This window comes from Ammospiza nelsoni, chromosome 25 (genome assembly GCF_027579445.1).
Source record: "Ammospiza nelsoni isolate bAmmNel1 chromosome 25, bAmmNel1.pri, whole genome shotgun sequence".
Lineage (NCBI taxonomy): Eukaryota > Metazoa > Chordata > Aves > Passeriformes > Passerellidae > Ammospiza > Ammospiza nelsoni.
This window is the reverse complement of record NC_080657.1, coordinates 7,287,501-7,315,350: the sequence shown is the minus strand read 5'-3', so window position 1 is coordinate 7,315,350 and position 27,850 is coordinate 7,287,501. Positions and strand designations below refer to the sequence as shown.

Genomic DNA, 27,850 nt, shown 5'->3' with positions numbered 1-27,850 from the left:
GCCCCTTTCAGCCCTCTTATCATTTGCTAAAGAAATGCTTCCAGACTCCTCATCCCTTTGGAAGTGGGTCAGGATTGTCCCCAGGCCACCCCAATGTGTACTGTCAAGCTTTTAATTAAACACAGACTAATGGCAAGAGCCCTCCCTGCAGCCTCAGAGCTCAGCCCTTTGGAAATCACTCCTCTGTGCCCTAAAACACCCATGTTCCTCCAGCTCTGCTGAAGATTCCCAGTCTGTGTAACTCAAATGAGAATTGGAGTCCCTACACTTTAATCTAAATTAGATGATCTCATCTTCATCAAAGAACACAATAAGAATTTTTGAGTTGTTTTTGGGCTTGCTATAAACCCTGCCTGCTGAAGGGCAGAGGGCTTCTTGATCTCTGTTGCTGATATGGATGCTATTTTCAGGAGCTGTGATATCATCTGCCTTGGACTTCTTGTCTTTAGCACATAGAGATAAAAGGAGAATTTACCTTACTACATGGAGTCCTTGTCTGTCATCCTGTCTGACACTAAATGGTAATTAATCTGGGCTTTTCCTGTAGCCATCCAGGAAAAACAAAATCCCATTCTCTATTTAACTGGGATTCCACAAGGAAAACCTTACAAATCCCAGGAGGTGGCTGTTTTCTAGCTCCATATAAAAGTCTCTCGTTTTATATATAAGACTATATAAGACACAGCAATAATGGCCAGGAACTGAAAACGAACATTAAGATGAGTAAGTGATATTAAAAAAAACCAAAACAAACCCAAATAATGCAGAGGTTTAACAGCTCCAAACAACCTTGGCTGAGATTCTCCCAAGCAACCCCAAAAGCCTGGCTCATACTTCCAGGGAATGAAGCCCAGAGCCTTGCATCAACCTCTGTCCTGAAACAAAAGCTGGAGCTATTTTAAGCTCTGCAGCACCAGTAAACAGGAGTCAGCAGGTCATCTCTGCTGGCTTCTGCACTCCCAAATTATTCCTCACAAGGGTCTGTACATGCCCAGCTCTTCCAGGAATTAGGGGTTAGGATGGGCTGGATAAATATTTACCATTTTTCTTTCCACCACAAAACAAAAGCAGAGAGCAAAAGGATTTTCCCACAGGGTTGCTGTCTGATCCCTGATAACCTGCTCCTCTCTCCTCTAGAGACAGACTTGTATAGATAAGAGTTTACCCAGGCATTAGGGAATACTCCACAGACAGCAATGCTAGGCAGATGAGAACAGCAGAATAAATTTATGTTGATAAATAAATGCAGCTTCATCCTCTGGAGGAAAATGGGATGGCCACATTGTAAAAGCCAAAATTCATGGGGGATAGGAAAAGACAACTCCAAAATAGGAGAAGGGCAGGCATACAGGGCAGCATAGTAACAGAATGATCTAAAAAGTGTTTTAAATGCCCTTCTTACATAATTTCTGCAATGTCACTCTGCTGAACTTCCCAAGAAGAGGTGGTGTCTTGAGCTGAGTGGATGTATCAGAGGATATAAAGCTCTGCTCTCTTCCACTTCTGCTGCTTCCGAAACTCCTGGCATACGCAGGGAACATTCCTTTCCTTACATTCAGAGCAACTGAAGGTGAGACAGCAGCACAGTCAGGGGCACAGCACGAGGAAAATTCACAGCAGATGAGAACGCAGGAGCCCAGCAGTCCTCTAGTTCCTCTAGTCACTCATTAGGAATAACCTAACTCCAGTCACATCACCATTCCCCTCACATCCCACTTCCAGCTGATAAAAAAGAGACCACAGACTGACAAATAGGTCATAATTATGGACACAAACAGAGGTGTAGTAGAAGTAACTTTATCAAAGTATTTAAATTTTATCGTAAATCTCTGCATCAACATGGGCAGGGAGGCAACGAAATGCTCTGCAGTAGCAATTTCAGTTACCAAACCATTCCTTGGATAGACATTTATTACAGGTAGTTTCTCTGTTCCTATTTCTCCAAGAGTTTAAGGCACAAAAGCCTGAAAAAGGGCTTATAACATGTATATAAGTGCTATTATTTTCACTTTCACCTCTAATGCAACATATCAGTTTAAATATATTGCTTGTCCATTCAGCTTATACAACATCCAGTAAAAAACCGCTTTCCAGGTTAACAACCATTTGTTGCACAATATATCAAGGCAATTGCTCTGACCCGTTTTTGCTGCAAGATCTTAAGTTTCACTCTGACTGGACAGTGGAAGACACTACAAAATCTCATCATCTCAAAGAGACCATCATGGTGTGTCCACAATGAAAAAAAAATAGGCATGATACACAAAATAACATTTAAATATGGTTGCTGGAAAAAGTGTTTTAAACTGCTGGTTCATGGGGAATTATTTCCTCATACACAGGTGAAGAAGCAGGCCAGGTGCGCAAAATACCACCAGGTAAAAGCTTTATAACACTCCTTTCTGCCTTTGCTCTCCAACGTGCTCTTTGGGTTGATTGCTTAAGAATATCAAACTTGCAAGCTCAAGATCACAGCTTAAGTTAACCACAACATAAGCTTTCATCCCATGCTCAAGTTACAGCAACCTTACCCAGTCACTGGAAAGATTTTGAGATATTTTAGTGGTGTCTAAAAATGATCTTTTTTGAAATAACACATTCATGAGCGTTGGGTCAAATGACTTAAGACAGTTGAATGGGCAGCAAAGCAGAAAGATGGGCAGGAACCAAATTGCAAAGAGTAACTTTACTTAAAAGACCAACTTTTTTATTGTACGATGGAGTAGAGTCTCTCTCCTGTGCCATCTTGTTGAAAGTTTATAAATTACAATTCCCAGTAAGTATTAAGAGTTCATTTCAAGACAAAAGGAATAAAACTGTCGCAGTTCTAATTTTCACCATGAATAAAGGTTACCGTGATGCTCCTACAATACTTGTTCTCTACAGGAAAGGCCACAGTCCTCCTGTACTGCGAGTACCTGGCCTGGGTGGGGAAAGGGCCACCCCTCACAAGTGCAGGATCTGGGGCAGTGTAACAGTCTGGAGGATCTCACAGACACCTCAGCAACGAGGCTATAACACAGCTGGGATCTCTGATGAGACAGTGTCCAAAGGCTGCCAATGACAGTCCATCAAGGCATCATAGAGCTCTTCACTCTGTTCCATAAACTGCTTGTTTGCTTCATGGACATCTAAATGAGGTGTGGGATCTATGCGAGGAAAGACAGAAAATATGTCATGCATCAAAGGTGTTCAGAAAAAAAACACCCTGTAAACAAGTTGGTATATTAAAACAAACATGGGGGGAGTCTCAGTATCTCCAGGGCAGGTGTCAGAGGACAGTGCCAGACTCTTTTCAGTGGTGCCACTGACAGGACAAGGAGCAACCAGTTCGCATGAACAAGAAGCTCTTTTCATGGAGGGTGGCAGAGCACTGGAACAGCTTCCCAGGGAGGGTGTGGAGTCCCCCTCTCTGGAGACTTTCCAAACCCACCTGGATGTGTTCCTGTGTCCCATACTCTACGTAAGCCTGCATTAGCAAGGAATTGAACTGGATGATCTCCAGAGGTCCTTCCAACCCCAAGTATTCTGTGATTCTGTGAGTCACCAAACATTCCCAGCACTTGCCCAATCATAAACCTGACCCGATCAGTCCTATTCAATTTCTCTGCAATGAGATAAGGAATAACTACATCCAAAAACACGTCCCTTTTGACAACAGTGATTGCCCCACAGGAGAGCCAGTGGAGGGAACACACAACTGCACCTCACAGCCCAGTGCAGCCACCTGCACTGCCAGAAGGGCTTTGTCCTGATGAAAAGGGCAGAAACAGAGGCAGGGACACTCATTCCTTTCAGCTCCCTCCACTGTGAGGTCAAAAATGATGGATAGATGGATGGATGGGTGGATGGTGGATGGATGGATGGATGGATGGATGGATGGATGGATGGATGGATGGATGGATGGATGGATGGATGGATGATGGATGGATGATGGATGGATGGGTGGATGGTGGATGGATGGATGGATGGATGGATGGATGGATGGATGGATGGATGGATGGATGGATGGGAACATTCTGTGCTGCTGCAAGCAGCCACCAGAGCTCATCTGCCAAAGCCTCCAGCAGTTCAAAGCTGGAGTCACAGCTAGGAATGAAGGGAGTGTCAGTGGCACCACAGCATCATGGTGAGCATAGCCCTATTTTACATGTAGAACAAATGTTTGGAAAGCATTTTGGAGCTGGACAACAAGCGTGCAGGTCCAATCCTGCCACTCTGAATGCACAGTGATGGACTCCCCAAACCCCTGTAGGGTGTAAAGCTCACCTGACAACACCAGCAACCCAAAGCTCAGGTTATCAGAGCAATCACAAAGGTCAGTGAATGACTCTCAGTACAAAGCTGAAGGATTGGGAAGACTCTAGAACACATCAGGAACAAAATGTTTGTAAACATGTATCTTCCCTGAGAGGGAGGTGAGGCCCTGGCACAGGTTGCTCAGGGAAGCTGTAGTTGACCCATTTCTTTAAATGTCCAAGGCCAGGTTGGACAGGGCTTGGAGTGACCTGGTTAAGTGAAAGGTGTCCCTGCCCATGGCAGTGGATGGATAAAGATGGCTTTAGAAGTTCCATTCCACTCAAACCATTCCAGGATTCTATGTTTGGTTTTAGCTATGTCATATTGTAACACATTACAGGGGAAGAGATTTAAGGAAAAGGAATGATTCAGTGACAATACATTAATTCAGTTTCCTACAAAGGTACGAATCTTTCATTTAATCAACCAGGAAAAGAAATATCCAGAGATATCCCAATTCTAGTCCTGGTATGTTTGGTTCAGCAAAAGGAAAGCTCTCCTAGAATGCTTTTAACAGCTTCCACACACATCATCATGCATACCTGTGAATCCTGTAGATCTGTTACTATTTTTAATTTTTAATTTTTTTGTTTTTTAAGAATAAAGTAAGATACACTGCATAGTGCATATTGCACTTAAAACAGAAATCTGGAATGGCTGGCATGAAATTATAGTTTCATGCATCAATAAATAAAAGCTACTTGTACAGGTATCTAAAACCCCAATCCGGTTTAGTGACCCATTTCAAGCAACAACTGCTTGAAATATTTTATCAGTGTGGTGACTAATATTATTCCCTTTTAGTTGTAAACTAAAAGCACAATGAAGTATTCTGGGCTCTAAATGTCAGGATTTTATAGAAAACCAGAATATCTACCTTTTTCTTGGTAGCATATCAGAAAAAGAAACCCTAGTAAAAAAAGGATAACAATTTCAGTACTACAGAAGGTTAAAATCTCAGTGCTGGGAAAGTCAAAGAGTTTCAGTCCTCACCAGGTTCAGAATAGGGGCAGCAACAGTAAAACCAGGATGCAACTGTTCTAGGTGACAGTGACTCACAAATGTTCTCAGATTTACTCAAAGATAAAGGTATATTATAAATTGAAATTAGGGCCAATATGAGAAAGTCTGTCTCCAAGCAGTGCAGAACATACAGACAACTTCAATTTGAGAAACATACCTTCCAACGCATCCTCACCAACTTCTTCATATGTCTGCAAGGAAAAACAAACCCCTTAGGACAGTGGATAATTATTTTTTCTTTTGGAAGCATTGCTTGTTGATTAGTACAGTCAGAGACTGACTTTTATACTGGAGTTATTACAACAGAATTTTTCACACCTAAGCCTGTATTCCATTCCTAACACTCCACAGGCAAGACCCTACACTAAACTTCTATCAGAGGCAGTTCTTGAAATTCCAGGGTTGAAGTGGGGTGACTGTTCTGATGTGTTCTATCCTTTATAACAAAGCTTATGAAGGATCCCAGAGGCACTCCGAGCACTGCCTGTACCTGTACTCTTCTACCATCACAACTGTACTAAGAGACCTTTTGTGTCCTCCAGACTTTTTTTTACCTCAGCAATATACTCTCCATAATGCAACAGGACACACCAGGGGCTAAACACTAAATAGTAGCGATATTAAGACTTTATTATTAAGAGGTATATACTAAGATCTCTTGGTGTGTTCAGTTTGGAGCAGAGCAGACTGAGGACAGAGCTCATTAGGGTCTGCAGCTCCTCCTGAGGGACAGCTCCAATTTCTGCTCTGCATGACCAGGGACAGGACCTAAGGGAATGGCTGGAGCAGTGTCAGGGGAGGTCAGGTTTGATATCCAGAAAAGATTATTCCCCCAGAAGGAGCTTGGGCACTGAACAGACTCCCCAGGGAACAGTCATGGTCCCAAGGCTGCCTCAGCTCCAGGAGCATTTGAACAATGCTCTCAGGCACAGGGTGGGATTGTTGGGGTGTCCTGGGCAGGGCCAGGAGCTGGACTCAATGATTCCTGTGGGTCCTTTCCAGCTCAGGACATTCTGTGATTCTCAGAACTGAAGATGAGATGTTCCCATCCCACCTTTCAAGCTCTGTGGTTTTGTGCTGCCCTACCTGCATGGTGCTCTGCGTGTAGCCATACTGGGGGTAGCTGTAGCTGTAACTGCCCGTGTTCTGGTCGTACCCCCACTGAGCGTAGTAGTTGTGATACTGTTGGTAATACTGGTTGTAGTTATAGTTGTACATCTGATTGTACTCCATTGGTTTCACACGATTACTTCAAAAACAAAGCGGAATAAAAATAGCAATAAAACAGCAATAAACCATTTTTTAAAATTGCAATAAAATGGAACAAGTATGAAAAAAGCAGTGAAACAGCTTAAGATACAATGTGGTAAAGACACAAGGTTTAGTCTAACAAGCAAATTTCAGTCTTGAAAATATATTCACTATTTACTGCAGGAATATTTATTATTTGCATAAAGAAGTGATTTAAATACCCTTTCCTGTATTCATATTCGTCTTCATTAATAAACATGACTTTCATTCTTTATGAGCTAATTGGATATCACTGCCTGGCTTTGGGAAGGGAAGAGTTCAGGACTATGAGCTTCAGTTTAGAACAATCCTGAACCACAATCCAGATACTGGAGTCCCTTCTTCTGTCTGGTAAAGAGGATGAATTTAAGTGATCTACAACTTTCTGAGAGAAAGCACTGAGTCCTGCTTTACATGAAGAGTTAAAGACTTAAAGCCTGGCAAAAAACCTCACATTTTCTTTTGTAAGAATGGAAAAAAACTTTCCCTTCTGCCACTGTCATACAGAAACCTAAGCAAGGACTTGTCCCCTTTCTCTCTGAACTGATGTTCAATGCACAGACTTGAGAAAGTTGATGAAATACAAAGTAATAGTAATCAAAAAATAAACTTAAATACCCTGAGAACTGACTAAAATTTCTATTCCTTGCCACTTTATGAAGTGGCAGCATTCCCAAGGAACATCATTCCACCTAACTACCAAGATTTGAAATAATGAGATGACAAATATTGTTTGGAAATGAAAATATGTCACACATAAAGCTATTTCTACTAATGATGAAATTAGTGAGAAGCAGGAAGAAGGAAACATCAATCTTCTCACCACAATGCAACCATTTTTTCTGCTTTTCTCTTCCTTTCCCCCCACCCCAAGCCTTATGAGGTCGCTGAAAATCTAAATATTATTCAAATAGGGAGCAATTACTATGATTCGTATTACCCTAGTGCTACGAGCCCCAAGTCAGACCAGGATCTCATTGTATCAGGTTCTGAACAAACACAGAAAAAAAAGTTAATCCCTGCCCCAAAAGTTTTATGTGTAGTAGACATCATAATAGAATTAGCAAGGTAGTTGAGCTTTGCTATCCAGACATCGTTAAGATTTAAACTATTTCAATTTAATGCAAAGGAACATACATTTTAAAAACAATCATATTTAACTACAGTGTGTGCACACGTGTACGGATTTAACAATATACACAATTCAAAACAGTGTAAAATGCTTAGTCTTGAGCTAGTGTTATAATTTCTTTGAACTCCTGGGCATTTTGATACACCCCTTATTCATGGGTATTCTTTCATTTTGTGATGGCCACATCCAGGACATGTACCCAAAGCACTAAAAGGCATTTAAAACCAGATGTGATTTTTCAAATAAATGTCCAGCTGTTCTTCTACTCACGCTTTTGGTATAGCCACACTCAAGCGTACAGGTTTAGAGCCCAACCCCACAGCTCCCTGACACTCTGTCAGCGCTCTCTTCTGTTCCAGTTCATCTGTGAATTTCACAAACCCGTAACCTCTGCAGAGACATAGAAAAACTCACATAAAACCAACCCCAAAGAGCAATGCCACATTATAAAAACTAGTTACGGTGAAGTCTGATTTGGTTTGGGAAACACAGTGAACAAAAAGGTTCATTAGGGTTGTTGTCCCTGCTCTTGGGAGAGATCAAATTATTCTGCGTTTCAGTTGCTTTTCCAGAATGCCTGAAGCCACACGTCCAAGCTCTGGCAGTACTTTGGAGGGCTTGTCAATGTAACAATGTAGTTCTTGTGCCAGCGGATTCTTGGGAACTGGAAGTGAGCTGACACAAGCCATGTTGAAATGTGCGAACTGACATGGTAAAGCCCCAAATCTCTGCTTGGAGGAAACTGATAATCTCAAAAGCACAGGAGGAACGGGGGGACAGTACATCCAGTGTAGGAATGTGCCCCCTGTTGACGGAGTGACAAAATTATCCTTTGTCTCCTTAAAAATGCAAAAAGTCCAGAAGTTTCTCTCCTCAATTAGGTAAAAAAACACCTCATAGGACCTGGGGGACTTCACCTCAAACTTAAAGACAGCCAATTGGACAGAAGCCAAAAAGTCCTGCCCAAGCAATTCACTAGAAAAAGAAGACAACAAAAGAAACTAATAGCTTTTATGAGGTGTTTTACCAGCAGCAAGAGCCTCTTGCACCTGGCTCAGATTTTCTCTGTAAAGAGCTTTGTTATTTTGCCTTTCATTAAAACTATTGTGTTTCCAACACTGCCACAGAAGCCATCCTGCTAATTTTATGCCATCTGAGGTGGCTGAGCTATCTCGGGTGTGATAGAGATCTCCAAGAGCTTATAAGACCTGGCTGGAAAAGACTGTTACATCAATCCAGAACCCCCGGACTCTGCAGCAAGCCTTCACTGTGACGTGGCAGCACTGCACGTCAGCCAGACAGAAAACTCCAACTCCTTCCAACCCCAACAGTCCTGTTTGCATGGGATTTTGATGCTGTAGTGAGTCAGAAGCAATGCAACAGCATCCAAGAGGGCAGTGCCAGGATCCCATCATGGGATGGGCTGCCTAACACAGCAGAAAGATCAAAGACTTAGATGTGGGAGGGTAAGAGGAATCCATCTAAGCAAAGGAAGAAGTTTGGGAGGGAAGGGCTTGTCTACCTGGGGAAAAGAATGAGCCATAACAAGGGTGTAAACTTACAGTGCATTATCTATTCTGTGGGAACTGCTAAATGCCAAGTTATGTCCTATTTTGAAAGCAGCATCATGTACTACTCAAGGGAGGTCCCCACTGGCAGCTATTTTAGAGCAGTTCATGCCCCAGAAAAGGCAGTACCTCGCACAACAAGCTCCACACACAAGATATATAAATATCTTATTTATATGTATATATATATATATATATATATATATATATATAAAAATACATATACATATACACACACAGGTATGGATGTATCCTCCTCACAAAAAGACCAGATCAAAGCTTAGACTTATCTACATAGAAACTAGATTATTAAACACAAGCAAAACTCTACACAGACCGACGTTCATTTAACTTGCCCTCTGCCAAATGACTATGGCAAATTAATCCAGTGAAAGTCAACTTCTAAGTCAGTTTAAGGTGTTCACACACAAACCCAACTAAGTTTCTAAGCTGCCAAAAGACTCCTCCAGATTTTCAGATGGGACCAGGAGTGTGTAAGAGAAACTGGGAAGACTGGCAGTTCCAAAACAGACACGGATAGAGATGGATGCAGTGTACAGGAATAGATGCTGGGCGCTGCAAGGGAGACAGTGATTCTTCCAAGTCTTCCAGACACTGATTCTTCCAACTCTTCCACACATTTAGCTTGTCCACACCAATGGCTAAACCACTGGTGAGGAAAGAAATAATTTTTTCCTGGCCAGGACCTCCCTGGAGACCTTCTGTCCTGCCCCTGAAGTCTGGAAGGCCCCAGCACCTGTACCCTCAGCAGAAAGCAGAGAAGTAGGCACAGCACCACAGCACCATGCTCCAAGCTCCCCTCCTGTCTGGACAAGAGGCACTGGGAGGAGGCCTTCCTGATCCACCAGCCCTGGCTGGAAGGGCCAGGACTTCACTGGGCATGTCCACAACCCTAAGCTCCTCTCTCACATCACACTGACACCTGCAGATGCCTCAGCTTTGAGCAATTGCACAAGTCCCAACAAAGCCCCTGGCACCAACACTCTGGCACTGCCACGGGAGACAGCTTTGCTCTTCCCAGAAACAGGACTCTTAAGTCCCTGCTCCTCCCCAGCTTCTCAAGCTACCACAGCTTGGGAAGCTACCCAGCAGCTACCTTTCCTTGAGGTCTGCACCTATGCACAGCTCCCAAACCCAACCTGCAGCAATAGTCCAACCTGCAGCACCAACACCTGTTCTACAGACAAAGACTGAAGCAGGTGCAGCACAACAGGAACTGTGGGGTTTACACTGAGGAGGAGCAGAAGGCACACAGAGCCCAGCCCAGCAGCGTCAGTCCCAGGGGAGGTGGTAATGACAGCATGAGGACACAACAGCCAGAGAGACTGAGTAGCTCTGCAAGAGGTTCAAGATGCACATGAAGAGGAACTTCATGACTGGGGAGAAGTGCAGCTCTGGAACAGGCTGCCTAGACAGCCTGAATTAACTCCATCCTGGGAGGTTTTCCAGGCTACACAATCCATGGATGATATGATCTAGCGCTGGCTACAGTCCTGGTAGAAGCTGGACCAGAGACCTCCAGAAACCAACCCGTCTAAGACTAAGAAACCACATATGAGAAGGTGGAGGGACCTACAGCCATAACTATATCTTATCCCAACATTCTCAGAGGTGTTATATCACAAAATTGTGCTTCACGGAAGCCATGCTCTGCTTCGAAAACAAGGATGCTCACCAACTGCTCCTTCCCTGGAAAATACAGCTTAATTTTGTGCTATTTAGAAAATGTTTTAATTACATTAAGAGATCCAACCACTTGATACCTACTTTTAGCAAGACATTTTCAGAAAAGACAAATAAGGCAGCTACTGAGAACTTGACAGTGAATCATAGCTTTGTGTGCCCTACCCTATTTGAAAGAAAACACATACAGCTCTCACAGGAATATGCACTCAATAGCCTGAAGTTTGTAAAGCATAATTCCACACAAGACTCCAGGAAGAGAGTGTTTCAAGATTACTTAAGATATTTTTCATCATTTTAAGAAGGGCAATAACACACAAAGGGCCTCACACTGACAGAGGAGTGAAAATACCCATGGTGCCTATCAAAACTCAAGCAAACTGCAGACTGAACAGCCAAAACCACTACATTTTAAGATTACTAAAATCTAAGCTAAAAGAATATTTTTCCCCTTGCTGTATTCTATATTTCCTGTTGCAACATGTGAAGTAAAAAAAAAAAAAAGTGAATAAAAGACAACTTACTTGGATACTCCTGCCTGGTCCAAAACAACTTTTCCACCTCTACATGATGGATAAACTTTAACAAAAAATTCATACAGCATCCCATCATCCACGTCAGGAGTCAGATCTCCAACAAAAAGGGAATATTCTGGACTAAAGAAATCAAAAGAACATCTTAAATATAATCATTAAGAAAAAAAAAAGGGACATGCTGAGTGACAGTAGTGCAGTAGTGACAGTTAACATTTAGCCTAAATATCTGAACTCAGAGAAGAATGATACTAAAAGACCATTTAATTGAGAATTTAAATGCCACTAATTAAGCTGCTTAACTAAAATTTTGATTGACACTGCTGTTTCAAGTTAATTGAAGCAGCACAACCAATCAACTTAATACTGCTTTTTATTTAAAGATTATTTCCAAGCTTATTACTCACAGGATATTTCCGATTTCTAAAATGGCAAGAAAAAATATCTCATTTATAGATATGCTATTTCCAATACACAGATCTAAATTATAATATATAGATCTTAAATTATAATATATGAATTAGATACTTTGATGCTACAAATTTTAAATACCTTAAAGGACACTGGATAAATCTGCTGTGCCACACAGAGTGCAAAACACAAAACTGGCAGTCTAAGTTCTCTTCCTTCTACAAAAGACTGGCAGTGATGAACTTTGAGTTTACATATTCTGAATACTTTTTGCAAGGCAATTAATAGAGGGACATTAAGCAGGAAAAAGTAATATTTAAATATTGAGCACTTACCTGTTATCAGGCTGTTTTCCATATGTTGCATAATTCAATTTAAATCGCTTCGCCTGAAACAAGGCAAAAATGAATCCATACATTCAAACGTTGTCATGTGAATTCAAGCAATTAGGGAAAAATACAATAAGCTGATTTAATACAACTTAATGCTGACACATGTTCAATGCCTTCATGCCAGCCAGTTAAGGTAACAAGCACGTTTTTATTTAGCATCAGTACAGATATAATAATGAAAATAAAAATGTAAACAGAGGTAGAAACAACAAATGTTAAATTTCTTCCAATTTTCAGGTCTTAAAATGAAATGACAGTACCATTACTGGACTTTTGTGATTTAACACAAACACTAGCAGACCAGAAACCAACACACTGGAAAATGGAATCAACCTGAGTCTGGAAGTGTGGCTAAATACTTGGTTCTGGACATTTAGTAAGATTCAAAGGGTTCTGAAAGAACTACATTGGACACTGGAGCCCTCTTTAAATTTTGCATCTGAATTTATTTTTGAAATAAGTTTCGCAGCAGCTCAGATTTGTGCCCTCTGGCACATGCAGAACTCTCTGTCCCCCACCTACCAGACTTTTAGCAACTTTTATCCAACTTACATCTAAGTTTAGACCAAGATCTAAGGAGACCAAGATCTTTGAATCAGCTCTTAGAGACCAGGGGCTAATCTCAGGATCAGGATTTCAGATCCTAAAATCAGGATTTCAGATCACAATCAGAAATGCCCTAAAGATCAGGGTACCTGTTCAGTACAGTGAAGAGCCCTCATATGATGGATTTCCTTCCCTCAAAATCAGGTAAATACTTCTTGGGAAATAGAGCACAGACTCAACTCTAGACTATAATCCTGCTCCTTGCATGCTTGCATTCTCTGGAGCACAGTACTACACAACTTTCTGTGGATTATTTACAAGCTAACACAAAATTTAGATTCCACTTTGAAGCACGTAGATCTTTTTGAAGGGGGGGATCTTGCTCTTCATTGCAATATTCTGGGTTTACAATCAACAAGACACCTGAGAGTACTGCCACTCAGATGGGAACTGTGAACACCAATGCTTGGAAAAGAGAAACACCACCAGCACCATGGCTCTCTGTTATTCCCTTGACTGATTCAGTATTTAAAAAGAAATAAAAGCATGAGCCACACTCAAGTTTTCTGTAAATAAAATAAACGCAAAGGATGAGCTGGGCAGTTGCCTGCTGAGTGCATTGATTTGGGCTGCTTTGTATCTCTGCCTGACATCTGTAGTTCTCTCCATGTGTTATGTAAATCATCCCTCCACACAGCACTGTGTTTTGAACAAAACTGTGAAGAAAGATGGGTATTCCCAAAACCAGATTTCCATTATTATCTTACTCCTTGCTCTCTTTGTCTCTCCAGTGACTACAGAAAGCATCCAGGATGATCAGCTTGCCTTAATCATGAGCAAACACGTGAAACAGATATCTCCAGGCCTCTCATCGACTCCTTTTAACAGGGCACGTCACCCTCTCAGCAATGTTGACTGAATAGCTCAACCCGAACTTCCCAGTCTCCTCCGGGTATTAACTACTCTGAAATAGGAATCCATTGACTTTGTATATCATACCATAAGTGAGGTGATTCTAGAGCTGCTTTATGAATCAGTCACCCCAGCTTACTGCAGCCAACTCCTGTGGGTACAACAGACAGCTGTGTCAGCCGTCCCATTTTAATCTACCACATATTCAAGTCAACATCCTAAAATTAGCCTCTCTGCCTATTCCTCTTCTTCTCTCTAACCACCCAGCTTTTATGTAGAAGAGATGCTAGTTATCCACTGCAATTATTCAATACTCTGTCTTGTTCTCCACTCTAAAGAGGTTTGAGTAACCTCTGTTTGCTAAGGGCCAAGAACAATGCAAAATTAAAAGTCATGTTTCTCTTGTCAATCAATGCTATTCAAAAGAAAGTGTAAACTTGCAAGTTCATCCTCTATACACACAGCTAAATTCTCAGGTTGCCTCATCCCTGAAAATGCTCAGAGCCTAGTTGGATGGTGTTTAGAGCAACTTGGTCTAGTGGAAGGAGTTCCTACCCATGATAGGGGATGAAATATGATAAGCTTTAATATCCCATCCAACCCAAACCACTCTGTGACTCCATGATTATACAAAACGAGAGAGATGGAAGAATTAAGGCAGACATACACTATACTCAGTCTAATTTCTTCCTTGCTCTTCTCAGGTTTCTGATTAGTCCAACTTTGGTAACAGCAGCAATGGTTAGATATAAAAAACATCACACCCCACAACACTTCTACACTTGAATTTTATCTAGACAGTCACAAAGAAATCACTGTTTTTTCTCAACAATTTTTGGAGCAAGAACATTAGCAGTTTTATAGTCATAACTTCAATTCTGAAGCAAAGACGAATCCCAGTTTGCTAACCACTGAATTATCTGTAATCATTAAAAATACACAATCTACACTATCTGTCCCTACCAAGTTTTGGTTCTCAACTGGCTGATCCCATTTACTTACCGGTGTAGCACCAGGAAGTGGTTTTCCATTGATTTTGTGTAAACATTTCTCTGCAGTAGCTAGATCTGCAAATTCTACAAAGCAATAGCCTGCTGGAATTCTGAACATACAACACAGAAGAGAAGAGACAAAAGTTATAAACTTAAAACACATTTGATGAGGAAAGCTGTATTTTACATAACTGGTAAGAAATTTGCTATAGTTGCAATACATAGAAGAGCTTCTTTCTAAAGTATAAATATTGGCTACCTAAGAGAAGTCGGATCTCAAGAGACAGCCCCTACTTACCATAAGTCAAGTAGATAAGCACATAGAAAATTGTTTAGCTTACAGTTTACTTCCCACTTTCATTGACTATCAATTTGCCCACCCAAGTTTAAACGACTGAAAACTGAAATTACAACACTTAAAAGAATAACGAATAAGAATGAAACTATTTTATTCTGCATAAATCACTCATTTTATTTCAAATTAACTTTAAAGGTTCTCTTATTGCTCTGAGTCTGACTTCCCACCTCTGCCAGCATCACATAGCTGTACTACACACTAGCAACCAAAGCCTGGGGAGGTGTAGAGCCAGAGGAATGGAATGAGATACATACACTGCTCTGGCTGAGTGCTGGAGCACTGCAGGATGTGGACCAAACCGTGTTTGTTGAGGGGAGGCTGAAGAGCCAGCAGTGCCCTCTCCATTGCTCTCAGCAATATTCACATATTGGTGGCAGCAATGGTGAGAAACTCAAAGGGAAAATTCACTCTGATATGGATGGACCACAGCGAGGCTTCAGTCCAAATACACTCGGAGAACAAACAGAAACAGTTACCCTGTCAACCTGTTTCGAATGATTTTTACACTCAGTACAAGCTCTCCCATGGTGGCAAAGGCTCTTGAAACAAAGTTTTCATCCATATAGGGCTCCAGCTATAAAAGCAAAAAGAGAAAGAAAGTTAGATTTGGGCATCTACAAAAAAGAGAATATATGTGTCAAAGTCTCCCTCTAAGCCGTTAAAACATTATTGAGAAGGATTTTACCCTTACACTTCAAAAAGAAGACTCATTTAAGAGGGTCGATGCCACTCAAAACCAGCAGGCATGCATGAACCAGGCTCAACAGTCTGCAAAGTGGAACCCAAGAGACAGCATGAATTTCAGAGAACAAGGGAGCTTCACAGAAGGACAAAAGCCACTCAGAAACATACAGCAACAAACTGAGCATTTCCTACAGGGAGCAGGGGAGAAGGTGGCAGGCTCCTTCCCCAGGTGCAAGCAAAGGCTGGGCCAGCACTGTGGATACACGGTGTGGCACAACCCCGGGCGGCATGTGGCAGGTGACACTGCCCCGTGGAGCTGCGGCAGGGGTCTGCAGAGCTGTGTCTGCCTGCACAACCCCGGTTATACCAGGGCAACACTCGGGGGAAACCCTGGAATCGCGTCCCACAGCAGCTCTACGCTTCATCCTGCCCATGGGAGCACTGACCACGTTCATGTCACAGGGAAGGACCGCACTGTGCAGGTAAGAGTGCATGTGAACATGCTGGAGAGCAAGTGTCTGAGTGGTGTAAGGTACTGACAAGTAGGAAATGGCGCTGGAATTTGGATCAAATATACTACGAAGAGCCTGGGTGAACAGGGCACCTCTGTGTATAACAGAAACTGGAGGAGGGAACTAACCAAAATTAGAATGGGGAGCCGTGTGTGTGACAAGTAACATAGAGCTGAAAAATGTATGTATAAAATATATACAGCTCCATGTATTTACCTGTGTAAGACAGGTGGCTCATGGTAACCTACAGCCCTCAAGTATTTGTGTATCTGTCACGTACCAGGTGGCTCCACCACTTGCGTGTGTGACAGATTGTGCAGTATGTGAAAGAAGGTGACCATACTGCACTTGCACGTGTCAAAGGCAGTAGATGCTCTGTGGAGGTGAGTGTGAAGCACAACTGACTTGTCCCAGGCGCAGAGGCAGCACCACCCTGCACAGATGTGCCATGCAGGGTGATCCTGGCTGTGTGTGTGCACAGGAAAGCTGTATTTGTAAACACAACCAGTTGCTTGGATATGTCCATATGGCTCAAAGAGCCACGGCCTGCTTGTGAGAGTAGTGATGAAAAAGAAGATGGGCTTTATCATAGAGAGGTGGCAGAGAACCCTCTCTGTGGGGAAAAGGGAGAACAGACTCCAGAGTCTCCATGCCCAAGCAGAGGCAGGTAGAGGATGACACCTTGATAACGTGGGTGTGCTGAGTGTGTGTGTGAAGAGAAGTACCCAGTGGGATTCTCAGGGATGTGTTGAGCTGTGTGCACACGTGAGAGATGAGGAACACTACGTGCAAGCAGGACTGTGATGGTGTGAGCTGCAAGAAAGGGGCTGAAGGAAGATGCCACCTGCATCCAAGAAACAGGTGGCAGAGAAGTTGTGACATTGTACATGCATAGTGGAGTGCACACAGGTGTGTACAAGTGTGTGACAGATAGCAAAGACACTGCACGCAGCAGTGGGACCGCATGTGTGTGTCACAGTGTACCACAGTGGCAGCAATGCAGGCACCACAACACATTGAGCACACACACACATGCAGTGCAGCTGGGTGCCAGAGCACTACAACATGCTGGGGTGAGTACACGTGTGTGAAAGTGCGTGTTCAGTAGTGAGTGTAAAGGACACAGGGGCACAAGGTGTATGAGGGGCACACAAGGGACATCGTGGGCTGTGCATAATTGTGAGTGTACCTACAGTGTGCACGTGAGTGGGCATCAAGACACTCTTGGGTGAAGAAGCCCCTGTGAGTGTGCTTCACACAGCTGCTCTTTCTGCCAGGTACGCACACAGGCAGGAATGAGGGACCTAGCAGGAAGTACAAATGCTTTGAACGTGCGTGCACGTAGGGGAGTAAAAATCCCTATGAGGGCGTAAGTGCACCCACAGGTGTGCATGTAGGCGGCAGGTTGTGAGGGATAATCTTGGACAGGTGCATACAAACGTGCCTACAAGTGTGAGCACAATTAGCAGCACAACCATGAGTATGTGTAAATGCCTTGCACAATGTAAGCATGTAACTGCCTATAGCAGCTGAGCATGTAAAACATCAGATAAATCCTTGAAGCATGCAAGTGTACACGCTGTGAGTATGGGAGTAAGTGCCTCTTAAGAGTATGGAGCTGTGAGACTTTTCGCTGCCCATGCATGTCTGATCACCAGTGTCACTGGTGAAAGTCTCGCTGTGACCTGGCTGCAGGCAGGCAATGAGGGTCACTCTAGGGTGTGTGTGTGTGTGTGTGTGTGTGTAACTGCTCACAAATAAGCCTGTCAAGCTGGGGTTTATGTCTGAGTGTGTGTCAGCCTGTGGTGAGCATGTCAGCATGCACAGGAGTGTATGATGTGAGTGTCACTTGGGGAGTTCAGGTGTGTCTGAACGTGTGAGGGGCTGTGAGGCTGTGTCAGGGGTGTGAAGGGGTCAGTCGGTCAGGGAGAGGGTCAGCTGGTGTCAGGTGTCAGAGTGAGGGTGTCAGAACTGTGAGGATATCAGTCTGTCCGTTGTTGTGCGGGCGTTAGAGTGAGAGTGTCAGTCAGCCAGCGTAAGGCTGTCAGTTGCTGTAATGGTGTCAGACAGCCAGCGTGACGGTGCCAGAGGGACGGCATCAATTGGTGTGAGAGTGTCAGTCAGTGCGAGTGTCAATGAGAGGGTGTCAGTCGGTCGGTGGGAGAGTGTCAGTCATTGCGCGGGTGCGGGTCAGTGACGGTACCAGCCGGTCAGTGCCTCCCGCGCCCCCCCGGCCCAGCCGCGTGCCCCTGTAGCCCCGTCGCCCCCCGCACAAAGCCGCGCGGTCCCGGCCGGACACTCACGTCCCCCATCCACAGGCTGGCGGCCATGCTGCTGCCGCAGGCCCCGCGGCGGGTTCCGCGGGGCCGCGCGTTCCACCTCCCGGCCCGGCCCGGCCCGGCCCGGCCCGGCCCGACCCGGCCCGGCCCGGCCCCGCCGCCGCCGCCCCTCCTTCCGTCCCACCCCCGGTGCCCCGGTCTCTCGGTCCCTCCCCCGGTCCCTCCCGCCGCCGCCCGGGCCGGCCCCGCCGCCTCCTCCGCGGCCCCGGCGGGCGGAGAGAGCGGCGCCCCTGCCGCGGCAGCGCCCCCTGGCGGCAGGAGGAGCGACAGCCGCGGGAGGGAGCCGGGGCAGAGGGTGGGGGGAGCTGGGGCACCCCGGGGGTCCCGTTGGGGCAACTGCAGCCACCGGGGGGACACTGGAGTGCGGTGGGGAGCGGTCTCTTCTACAGTGCCCGCAGTGAGAGGGCAAGGGGAAATGGCCTTAATCTGAGACAGGAGATTCAGATATCAGGAAAAAAAATCATAGAATATGCTGAGTTGGGAGGGACACACCGGGATCATCGAGAACAACACTTAGCTCTGCACGGGACATTCGAACGATCCCATCCTGTGCCTGAGAGCATTGTCCAAACGCTCCTGGAGCTCCGGCAGCCTTGCAGTTATGGCCATTGCCTGGGGAGCCTGCTCAGTGTCCCAGCACCCTCTAGGAGAAGAACCTTTTTCTGCTATCCAACCTAACCCTCCCTGACACAGCTCCATTCTGTGACAAACACTTTGGTCATCTCTTCAAGGCACCACTGCTGTCAGAGATGGCACAGGGTTTACAAAGTTGGACAGTTTTTGACAATGCTGAAAGGCCAAAGACTTGTTTTTGGGGTTTTTTGTAGGTTTTTTTTTTGGTGTTTTTTGTTTTTTGTTGTTGTAGAGAGGTTTGAGAGAGACCATGATCCCGGCTCCCCTCCACCCAATGGGGCAGCAGCTGCATCAGAAGCTTCGAATCCCAGCCAAATTGCCTCTTCATACAGATAGGAGATCCATCCTCGGGATCATCAGCCCGACACGCGGGGTTGGGTTGGGTACGGTGTGATCCTCTTCTCTTGTTTACCTCCGCAGGCCTTCGACAGCGTGGGTGGCAATTCCTGGAGAAGATGAACCCCCTGTTACCGACGGAGCCTGAGAACTGGTTGGTATTTTCGGCATCCCGAGAGCCAGCTGGAATTCCGGCATCTCCCATCACGGGAAAGGCCTTTGCTCTGTTACGGAACGCCACGCACGGGCTGAATGCCTGGCTGTGGTTGTGCAGGCGCTGCTGCACGCCATAAATCCAGCTCCTGGCGACAGGGACACTCCAGAGCCTCTGCGCTATTCTCGCCGCGGTGCCTCGGGCTCCGGGCGGTGCCTCCGCCGCTCGGATCCCGGGAGAGGGCAGCAAGAGCCCACCGGTGTCGGGCGGAGGTTTTCCGGTGCTGGCATTGGGCAGCTTCGTGCGATGGAGCCAATTCTGGAACTCCTTCCGAAGTGATGTGTTAGCGTTCGCTGAGATCTTGCCCAACAATATCCCTCTTCCACGACCAAGGGCAGAAACCCGCCAGGAGGGGAGAATTCCTTGCTCTGCTTTTCCCTGTGGATAGAGCAGGGCACGTTTGATCCTTCCTACATTCCCGCAGGAGACAATGAGAATCCTTCATCCTTATTCTGAGCAGGATCTGCATCTCTCATCATGCACGTCCAGTATTGGCTGCTCTAGAATATCAAGCCTTGGGGGGTGCAAGATGTGAGATTAACAGTTTATGTGTTTTCTGATTTCTGAGTCCTTAGAGCACCCTCAGATCATTTTCCTCCAAGCTCCTCCCTAAAATCTAAAATCTAACATGAAATCACAAAGGCAGCAAGACCCACAGTTGATAACTCAGCTGAACAAAGACCCTAGGTTGTCAAGTTGCCCTTTTTGTGCCTTGGTGTCACTGGCAACCTGGTCTCTTGCAAATTCACCCCCTTTGAAGCCCCTGCTGTGTCTGCCTTTCAGACGTCAGCTTCCAGAATGGTTTTATGTTCCGAACATGGCAATTTATCCACTGGTTAACTTGGAGCTCTGCTCTGCACAGTCCACAAAGCTGTCGCTCATTCTGTTATTACTTACAAAAGCCAGTAGTTCTTTCTCATTTAATGAAGTGAGTCCAGTGTCTTTAATAATCCCTTTCTGACCTTTTCCTTCCAGCTGAGTAACACGAAACTTGCTTTTCCTAGTGAAATAAACAGGGCCAGGAGACTTCTTCTCCTTTTTAATGCCTTTATTAAAAGCGACCAGCTCAGGATTGGGCAGCTCGGCACTCCCCGTCCGGTCTCCCAGGGCGACTCAGAGGAGGAGGATATTCGCAGCTTGGTCCACCAAGAGCAGGGCTGGGGATTAGGTCCTCCGTGGGAGCCTCCAGGGCGCGGTGATCCCTTCCAGTTGTTGTTTTGGTGGTCTGTCTTAGCAGGCCCTCATCTCCGGGGACAACTCCCTTGGTCAGGGCGAGAGGCTCCGAAGGTGTTCCGCATCTCTGCAGGCTCAGCACTCGGCTCCTCACGTCCAGACGTCACTCCAGTCTCTCAACTCTTATTTGGCTTGTTGTTTTTGGGGTTTCTCCGTGGGTTTGGAGTCGGGGGGGGAGGGGGGGGTCCTGGAGTCACTTTGCATAACCCCCCCCTCCAGGTATCTTCTCCTCACTGTTCGGGAAGGTCCCCACCCTTCACTGTCTCAGGAGAAGGGCCATTAACTCGCCCCAGCCAGGGCTTTTACTGATACAAAAACAACCATTAACAACAACGACCCGTAATTACCATAACACAGGCAGCAGTCCAGCAGTAGTGGTAACTTTTTCTCACAGAAAAAATATTAACCGAATTTTCGTTCATAACACCTAGGATAATCCATAGACGTGGATATTGGGCAACAAAAATGCAGAAGGATATGATTGTGTTGGACCAGGAGAAGACAAGTTTAAATTCATTGTTATATCTGAAGTGACTGCTGTTTATGCACTTAACCTTGTGACAGAGTAAAAACAGTGCCAGGAGCATGTTATTGCATGAAAAAGTGTTTATTCCCCTTTAAAAATTTATGAACTGGCAAAGAGGCCATGAAAGAAAGATGTGGGTATTCCTCTGTCCTGAGTATGAGCGTCAGCAGTTAGCAGCCAAAGCACATGTGCCCCTTGTTCCCTTTGCTAGGACAGCAGGTATTTCTGGATCTAGAAACTTGGTCCTGAAAACTGCTGAGTAAATTCCAAGTAGTGTTCACTGGAATCCACGGGAGGGGTGATCCCTGAGCCCACGTTTAACTGGTCTCTGGGAGCTGTAGCCTGTTGGAGGCCCTAATCCTGGAGGCTTCATAGCTCTTTCAGCTCTTGGTAACTTTGATTGGCGTTAAGGGTCACTCAGTACCTCCTGGGAGGAGGCCATGACTGCTTTCAACTTTTAGAATTAATGGTTTTGATCTTGAGAATCTGGCCTGGGAGATTTTAGTTTGAATTTGCTGGTTTTAGCTTGAGCTTGAAACTGACTTAAATGGGTTTTGTGCCCTCAGCACTGGATGTTAGCGTGTTAGAACCTTCCCTTCGTTGGTCTTGCAGGTGCAAGTCTTAAGCAACTGCATGCAGTGGACTGAGATCAGGGGTTAATTTGGCCAGGGATAATTGAAATAATAAATAAAATAAACCAAACCAAAACATAAAGCAAAACTTTGAATTTGGAATAGCTTCTCAGATTCTGAAAGTAATTGAAGTAATCCAGAAGAAAATATGCCATGAAATCTGTTTTCCACTATTGCATGAGATGGTGTGTCTTAAAATTTGATCAAATCCATTTTTTCATGATAAAGATAATGCCACTTAAAGTGATGTAGAGATCTGGGGTCTTTTTCGGTGTAGAATTACAAATTATTGTAGGCTTGACATTCTCATTTGTTTATTTATTTATTGATGATTCACTGTTCCTGTCATGATTTCACAGCAAGTAAAAATAATTTCTGATTGATGTCTAGCTGCCAGTAGTATTTTTGAAAGATGTTCTAGTAAAAGCTCATTGATGTGTTTGTGCCTGCTAGCTTTCTTATCCAGACCCAGTCTCTTGTATATAATCAAGGTGCAGTTGGAGAAACTTGATGTCCTGTATTGCATTCTATTTAAGAAAAAGTGCAGTTATTTCTGTGAAGTCCTATACTCATATTTATCCATGGATTTTGTGAGATCCCTCGACAAAGTCAAGATCGAAGGACAAGGACAGTCCATTCTTTTTGCTGTAAAGGAATGCATTTCCAGTTTCAGTGCCTCCTGAGTGGGATGACTGTGAGCAACAACACAAGGAGTTCAGTATGGGGAATAGCTGAGCACATCCATGAGTAAGTGGGGCCAGAGGAATTTATTCCCAGGGCTGTCAGTTTTGCTGTCTAGGAGCAAACGTGCTCCCCTTGCTGGTTTTGCATTCCTATTCCCACACCATCAGTCAATCCTCACTCCTCTGTAGTTTTTATCCTCTTCATATCTTCACTGAGGGATGTCCTTACTCACTCCTCAGAGAGAATTCTTTGGAGACCACATTTATCCTCCACAGGGATGAAATCATAGTCTGCTGTGTCTCACCAGGATTCAGCAAGGGCCATCTCAGATTGTGGATGGAATTCACCAGGAATAGGGTCAAAAAGAGGGCTATTTTGTGTTTTCTTCCTCGGTAATACAGGGAATTCACCCTCAGAGAATTTATGGAAAGGTCAGTTGGTCAAATAAGACTGTTCTGGGTGTTCACAGGAATAAGTTACTAACTGGCAGGGGTGGTTTGTTCACATCCTCCATAAGGATCCCATGGAAGAAATTAAATCCTGGGTCTGGATATTTGATTGTGAGTAGCTCTTGGGATATCTGTTGGAGTGTTTGTAGTCCATATGCAGTCAGCTGTGGGATCTTATGATAACAATGTTTTAAGGTAAAGTACATAAATGAACTTTTCCAGCCCACCAAAGTGAACATCCCAAAATGTTCAGCTAATGGCCCAGTACAACAGTTCTAGTGTTGCTGAAAACAAGTCCCAGTCTGTTCAAATTTATTCTAAGGCAACAGGAAACACAGAGAGTCATGCAAGGGCCTTGTTTGAATGGAGCCAGCACAGGGAAGGGCACAGTGCAAGGCTGGCAGAAAAAGAGGGGGAGCTGGAGGCGGAGACAGTGGATTCATCAGGGCATCTGTGCTGGAAACAGCCTGGCTGGAAGATGGCAGTACCAGGTGATCAGTTTTCACTGCAGGAGCTGGCACAAGTCTCTGCTGCACCCTTTACACTCAGGTAGGCACCTGTGTGCATGTGTCTGTGCATGTAAGTGTGTAGCAGTGCAGGATGTGTAGAAGGGCTGCTCTTCACTTTAGGCATCTAATTGAAGCACATAAAAAAGATACCTGGAGTTAAGGAGCTAAATCAGGCCTCTTTTCTCTTAATTCCCTCTGTAAAATGCAGTTAAAAGCACTTTCTCTGTGTTCCAGTTTAACCAAGCTCCAAGCAGTGTGCGGAGTGTTCAGGTTTTTCTTCACTGACTGTGTGTATTTTGAACTCTGTAAGTTAAAATCTGGACCTGTGTAGAGTGTGGCACCCATGTCATGAGGCCATGGCAAAGCTGAGCATGGGGTGGCAGAGCAGAAGCATTTGGTGGTCTGGTCCCAGTTAAGTGACATTTGGCTCTACCTGCAGCCTTAAAACTGAGCTGGAAACACAGCATCAGGTGGAGATGGCTGGAAAGGTCTTGCACGACCCCACAAATGGTCACTGATCAGAAAAATTACACTTGAGGGACTCATGTCTGAGTCTCTGGAGCAGTTACAAATCTATCCTTGCCCAGATGAGGCTGGAGGTGTGCCAAGAAAGCTCCTCAGAGACCTATCCCTCATCTCTTTTGTCTCTCCAGAAGCTTGTGCAGTTGAATTAATATATATTTTTGGTTCATTCCTTCCTGTAAGTCTGGAACAGGTAGGTCAGGTTCTCCTGGACAAGCAAGGAAAACCCGAGTGGATTTGTAGGAATGGGAATTTGCTCATTCCCGTTGACACAGCAGAGATTGATGTGGAGTTTTTAGGGGACCACAGTTTAACAGTTGGTGCTTAGGAAAAAAAACCCAAAAACCCAACTTTTTATCCTAGAATATATTAGCAGGAAAGTCATGTGAGGCACGGGGTGATTAATTGTGCCACTCTGGGAGTCTTTGGTGCACTGACGGAGAGAAAGACACACTGGAGAACAAAGGAGACCCAAAAGAACAACCAGAGGTCTAAAACTCTGGTGCTATGGAGGAAGATGGAGGAACTGGATTTATTTAATCCAGAAATCGCAGATTAAGGGTAGGATTTGCTAAGGACAGTGATGAAAGGGAAGAGGCTGAATCTGTTTTCTGACTGCTGTAGAAAGGATGGGGAGGTGCTGGACTTCCAGCAACACACATTTCAAGAAAGTTTTTACAGGTTTTCCTTTATTAGACAGGAGGGTTCACATGGGGGGTTTTGTGGGTTTTTTACCATAGCAGACCCTCTGAATATGGTGTATATGTGTAATACATATGGGAAAAGGTAATACATGTGGAAACTGGATCATAACTTTGAGGGAGGAAAGATTGCTCCTGTGTGCTTGGGATGAGATTCAGTGGCATTGGGAAGCAGGGGATTTGAAGGGGTGTGAGTGGTATAGCTGTGCACAAGGATCTGGCTTGCCAGATGCACAGTGCCATCGGCAAATCTCCCATGGACTCAGGGAATTTCCACATTTACAAAATAACACTGGAACTGACTACACGGAATAAGCCAGAACAAATTCCCAAAATGACCATTTCTGTGAATGAGACCATCACAGTTAGAATTACTGGATAGATGATCTAAAGGAATTTTTTTAAGGATTTAACCCTTATATTTACAAAACATCAATCAGTCCTAAGGAAGGAGGAAGGGAGGGGAGATAAGATGATACCCACACCTCTTTCCAGGATGGAATACCTGTGGGTTTTGCACACTGCAGGGTATATAAAGTCTGTAAGGCTGATCTAAGATTATCTGGGCAGAGAAAATGCAATAAATCCCTGAAATTCTCTGGATTTGACGGAGCAGTACCCATTTTGGGGGTGAGTGGAGAAATGTTCTGCTCCAAAGAGGCCAGCTGAATGAATACCTCAGTGAACAGAGAGACACTTGAATATTTTCTTGGTTGCCAGCAGTCCAGTTTACCAAGAGCTGCTTCCTTAGAGATGGTTTTTCACTGGAAAAAAAAAAAAAAAACAAAACAGAGAAATCAGTCTAACATTTACATTGTTTCTTTGATTCCAACAAACATGGATCAGGGAATCAGGGTGGGAATCTTGAAAACTTTTGTCTAAAGTTTAAAGAGATGAGGCCTTGCTGTCTGAACTCTTTGGCTGGAGGCTCCAAAAGTAAATTGTAGTTTCCTTATTTCTGCTTGCAAGGTTTCCATCAGGTTCTGGGAGAGGAATACAGTGGGACAATTTTTCTTGATCTTGCTCTTGTCTTAGTGAATGCTGAAAAACTGAAGGGAAGGTAGAATTCCCCTCTTTGTTCAGGCTAAAAGCTCAACAAGTTTTCAGAGGCTTGGGCTTTTCAACAAAGGTTTTGTGGGGGATTTTTGATTTTTAAATCTTAACCTGTTTTCTCCTATTTCAGTGTTCTTTGTATTGAAGATATATTGAGATAATTTCAAATCCTCTGAAGTGGTTTTCCAGGTATTCTTTGGCTTTGATAGAAGAGAGTTAGTGTCCATATCAAAGGCATCCAGAAAAATTAATAATTTGCTTCTTTTGTGTGGCAGGGAGGTTAATGGGGCCACCAATGCTGAAGCTGGCCCAGGGTGAAGAACTTTGATCTCCCAAACTGGTTTTGATTGTTTGGAAGCCCCAAAGCTCTTGAGTTTTCCATGGAGTGGTGTTGCTTTTAGAATTACACCTGCCTGCTCAGCACAGGGCTCTGGGCCTGAGGAAACACAACAAAAACACCCACGAAAGCACCTAATTTAATGTTCCTTGTTACCTGTTGTTGTACTGAAAAGTTGTGTCCAACTCCATCTGATGGGATGAAGTTCAAGTGGGGAGCAGAGATAAAAGATCCATCCCAGATAGATTCAGACATTTTAACCCCCTCTGTTCTCCTATTTATAGTGAGTTACTGGTTCTTGGACAAGATGGGATTTAATGGGAGCCTCGTGTGATTTAGTTCTTCAACAAAAGCATCCTTTCTGAAATAAACAAGGGCCAGGAGACTTCTTCTCCTGGTTAACACCTTTATTAAAAGTGATCAGCTCAGGATCGGGCAGCTTGGCGGGGCTGCAGTCTCCCATCGTCTCTCCCAGGGCGACTCAGAGGAGGAGGATATGCACAGCTCTGTCCACCAGGAGCAGAGCTGGGGATCAGATCCATCTTGGGAGCCTTTAGGGCCTATTGATCCCATCAGATGGTGCCCTCCCACTCTGTCAGCTTGGTCTCACCACCGGGGTCAACTCTCGTGGTCAGGCCGAGAGGGTCCGAAGGTGTTCCGCGTCTCTGCAGGCCCAGCACTCGGCTCCTCACATCCAGACATCACTCCAGTCTCTCAACTCTTAGGTGGCTCGTTGTTTTTGGGGTTTCTCCGTGGGTTTGGAGTCGGGGGTTCCACAAAGCATTCTGGTCTTGGGAGTCACTTTGCATAACCCCCCCCACCTTCTCAGGTGTCTTCACTATTCTGGGAAAGGTAAAACTTAGCCTCGGGAAGGTCCCCACCCGTTACAGTCTCAGGAGAAGGGCCATTAACTCGCCCCAGCCAGGGCTTTTACTAATACAAAAACAACCATTAACGACAACGACCCGTGATTACAATAACAAAGGCAGCAGCCCAGCAGTAGTGGTAACTTTTTCTCACAGAAAAAAAATATTAACCGTATTTTTGTTCATAACACTTTCTCTGCAAAATTAGTTACTCATTTGTGCTGAATGAGGAATGAAAAAGAGTTTAAGGATTTAATTAACATTTACTTCTCCTTCCAACATATCAGTTTTTACACTCATAAACTTGGTGATAAAACTATTTTCAGTTACTTTCTGCTTGTCTGTAAATCTTCCAACCTCCACAGAATCTGAATTCCCAGGTTAAGAAACCAAGTATGTAAAAAGAAAAGCTAGAAATAATATTCTGCTACTTTTATAAAAGGACAAATGTAATTTTTGT

At 44.5% G+C, this 27,850-nt stretch overlaps 1 protein-coding gene across 3 annotated transcripts; it reads right to left on the bottom strand.

Moving 5' to 3' along the window:
• Positions 1–1,208: 1,208 nt before the first annotated feature.
• Positions 1,209–18,788, bottom strand: TRNAU1AP (tRNA selenocysteine 1 associated protein 1). 3 transcript variants are annotated; one of them, XM_059488791.1, is made up of 10 exons: positions 18,660–18,788; positions 15,852–15,928; positions 15,637–15,734; positions 14,813–14,912; positions 12,296–12,348; positions 11,541–11,672; positions 8,015–8,134; positions 6,409–6,571; positions 5,480–5,513; positions 1,209–3,149 (listed from the first exon to the last, which is right to left on the bottom strand). In XM_059488791.1, the coding sequence occupies exons 3-10, from the start codon at positions 15,720–15,722 to the stop codon at positions 3,013–3,015; spliced, it is 825 nt and encodes a 274-aa protein (XP_059344774.1). In that variant the 5' UTR covers positions 15,723–15,734; positions 15,852–15,928; positions 18,660–18,788; the 3' UTR covers positions 1,209–3,012. The 3 variants fall into 3 exon arrangements, with proteins under 3 accessions (XP_059344774.1, XP_059344775.1, XP_059344773.1); XM_059488792.1 differs by having other exon boundaries at positions 15,846–15,928; positions 18,660–18,779; XM_059488790.1 differs by lacking the exon at positions 15,852–15,928 and having other exon boundaries at positions 18,660–18,753.
• Positions 18,789–27,850: the final 9,062 nt, after the last annotated feature.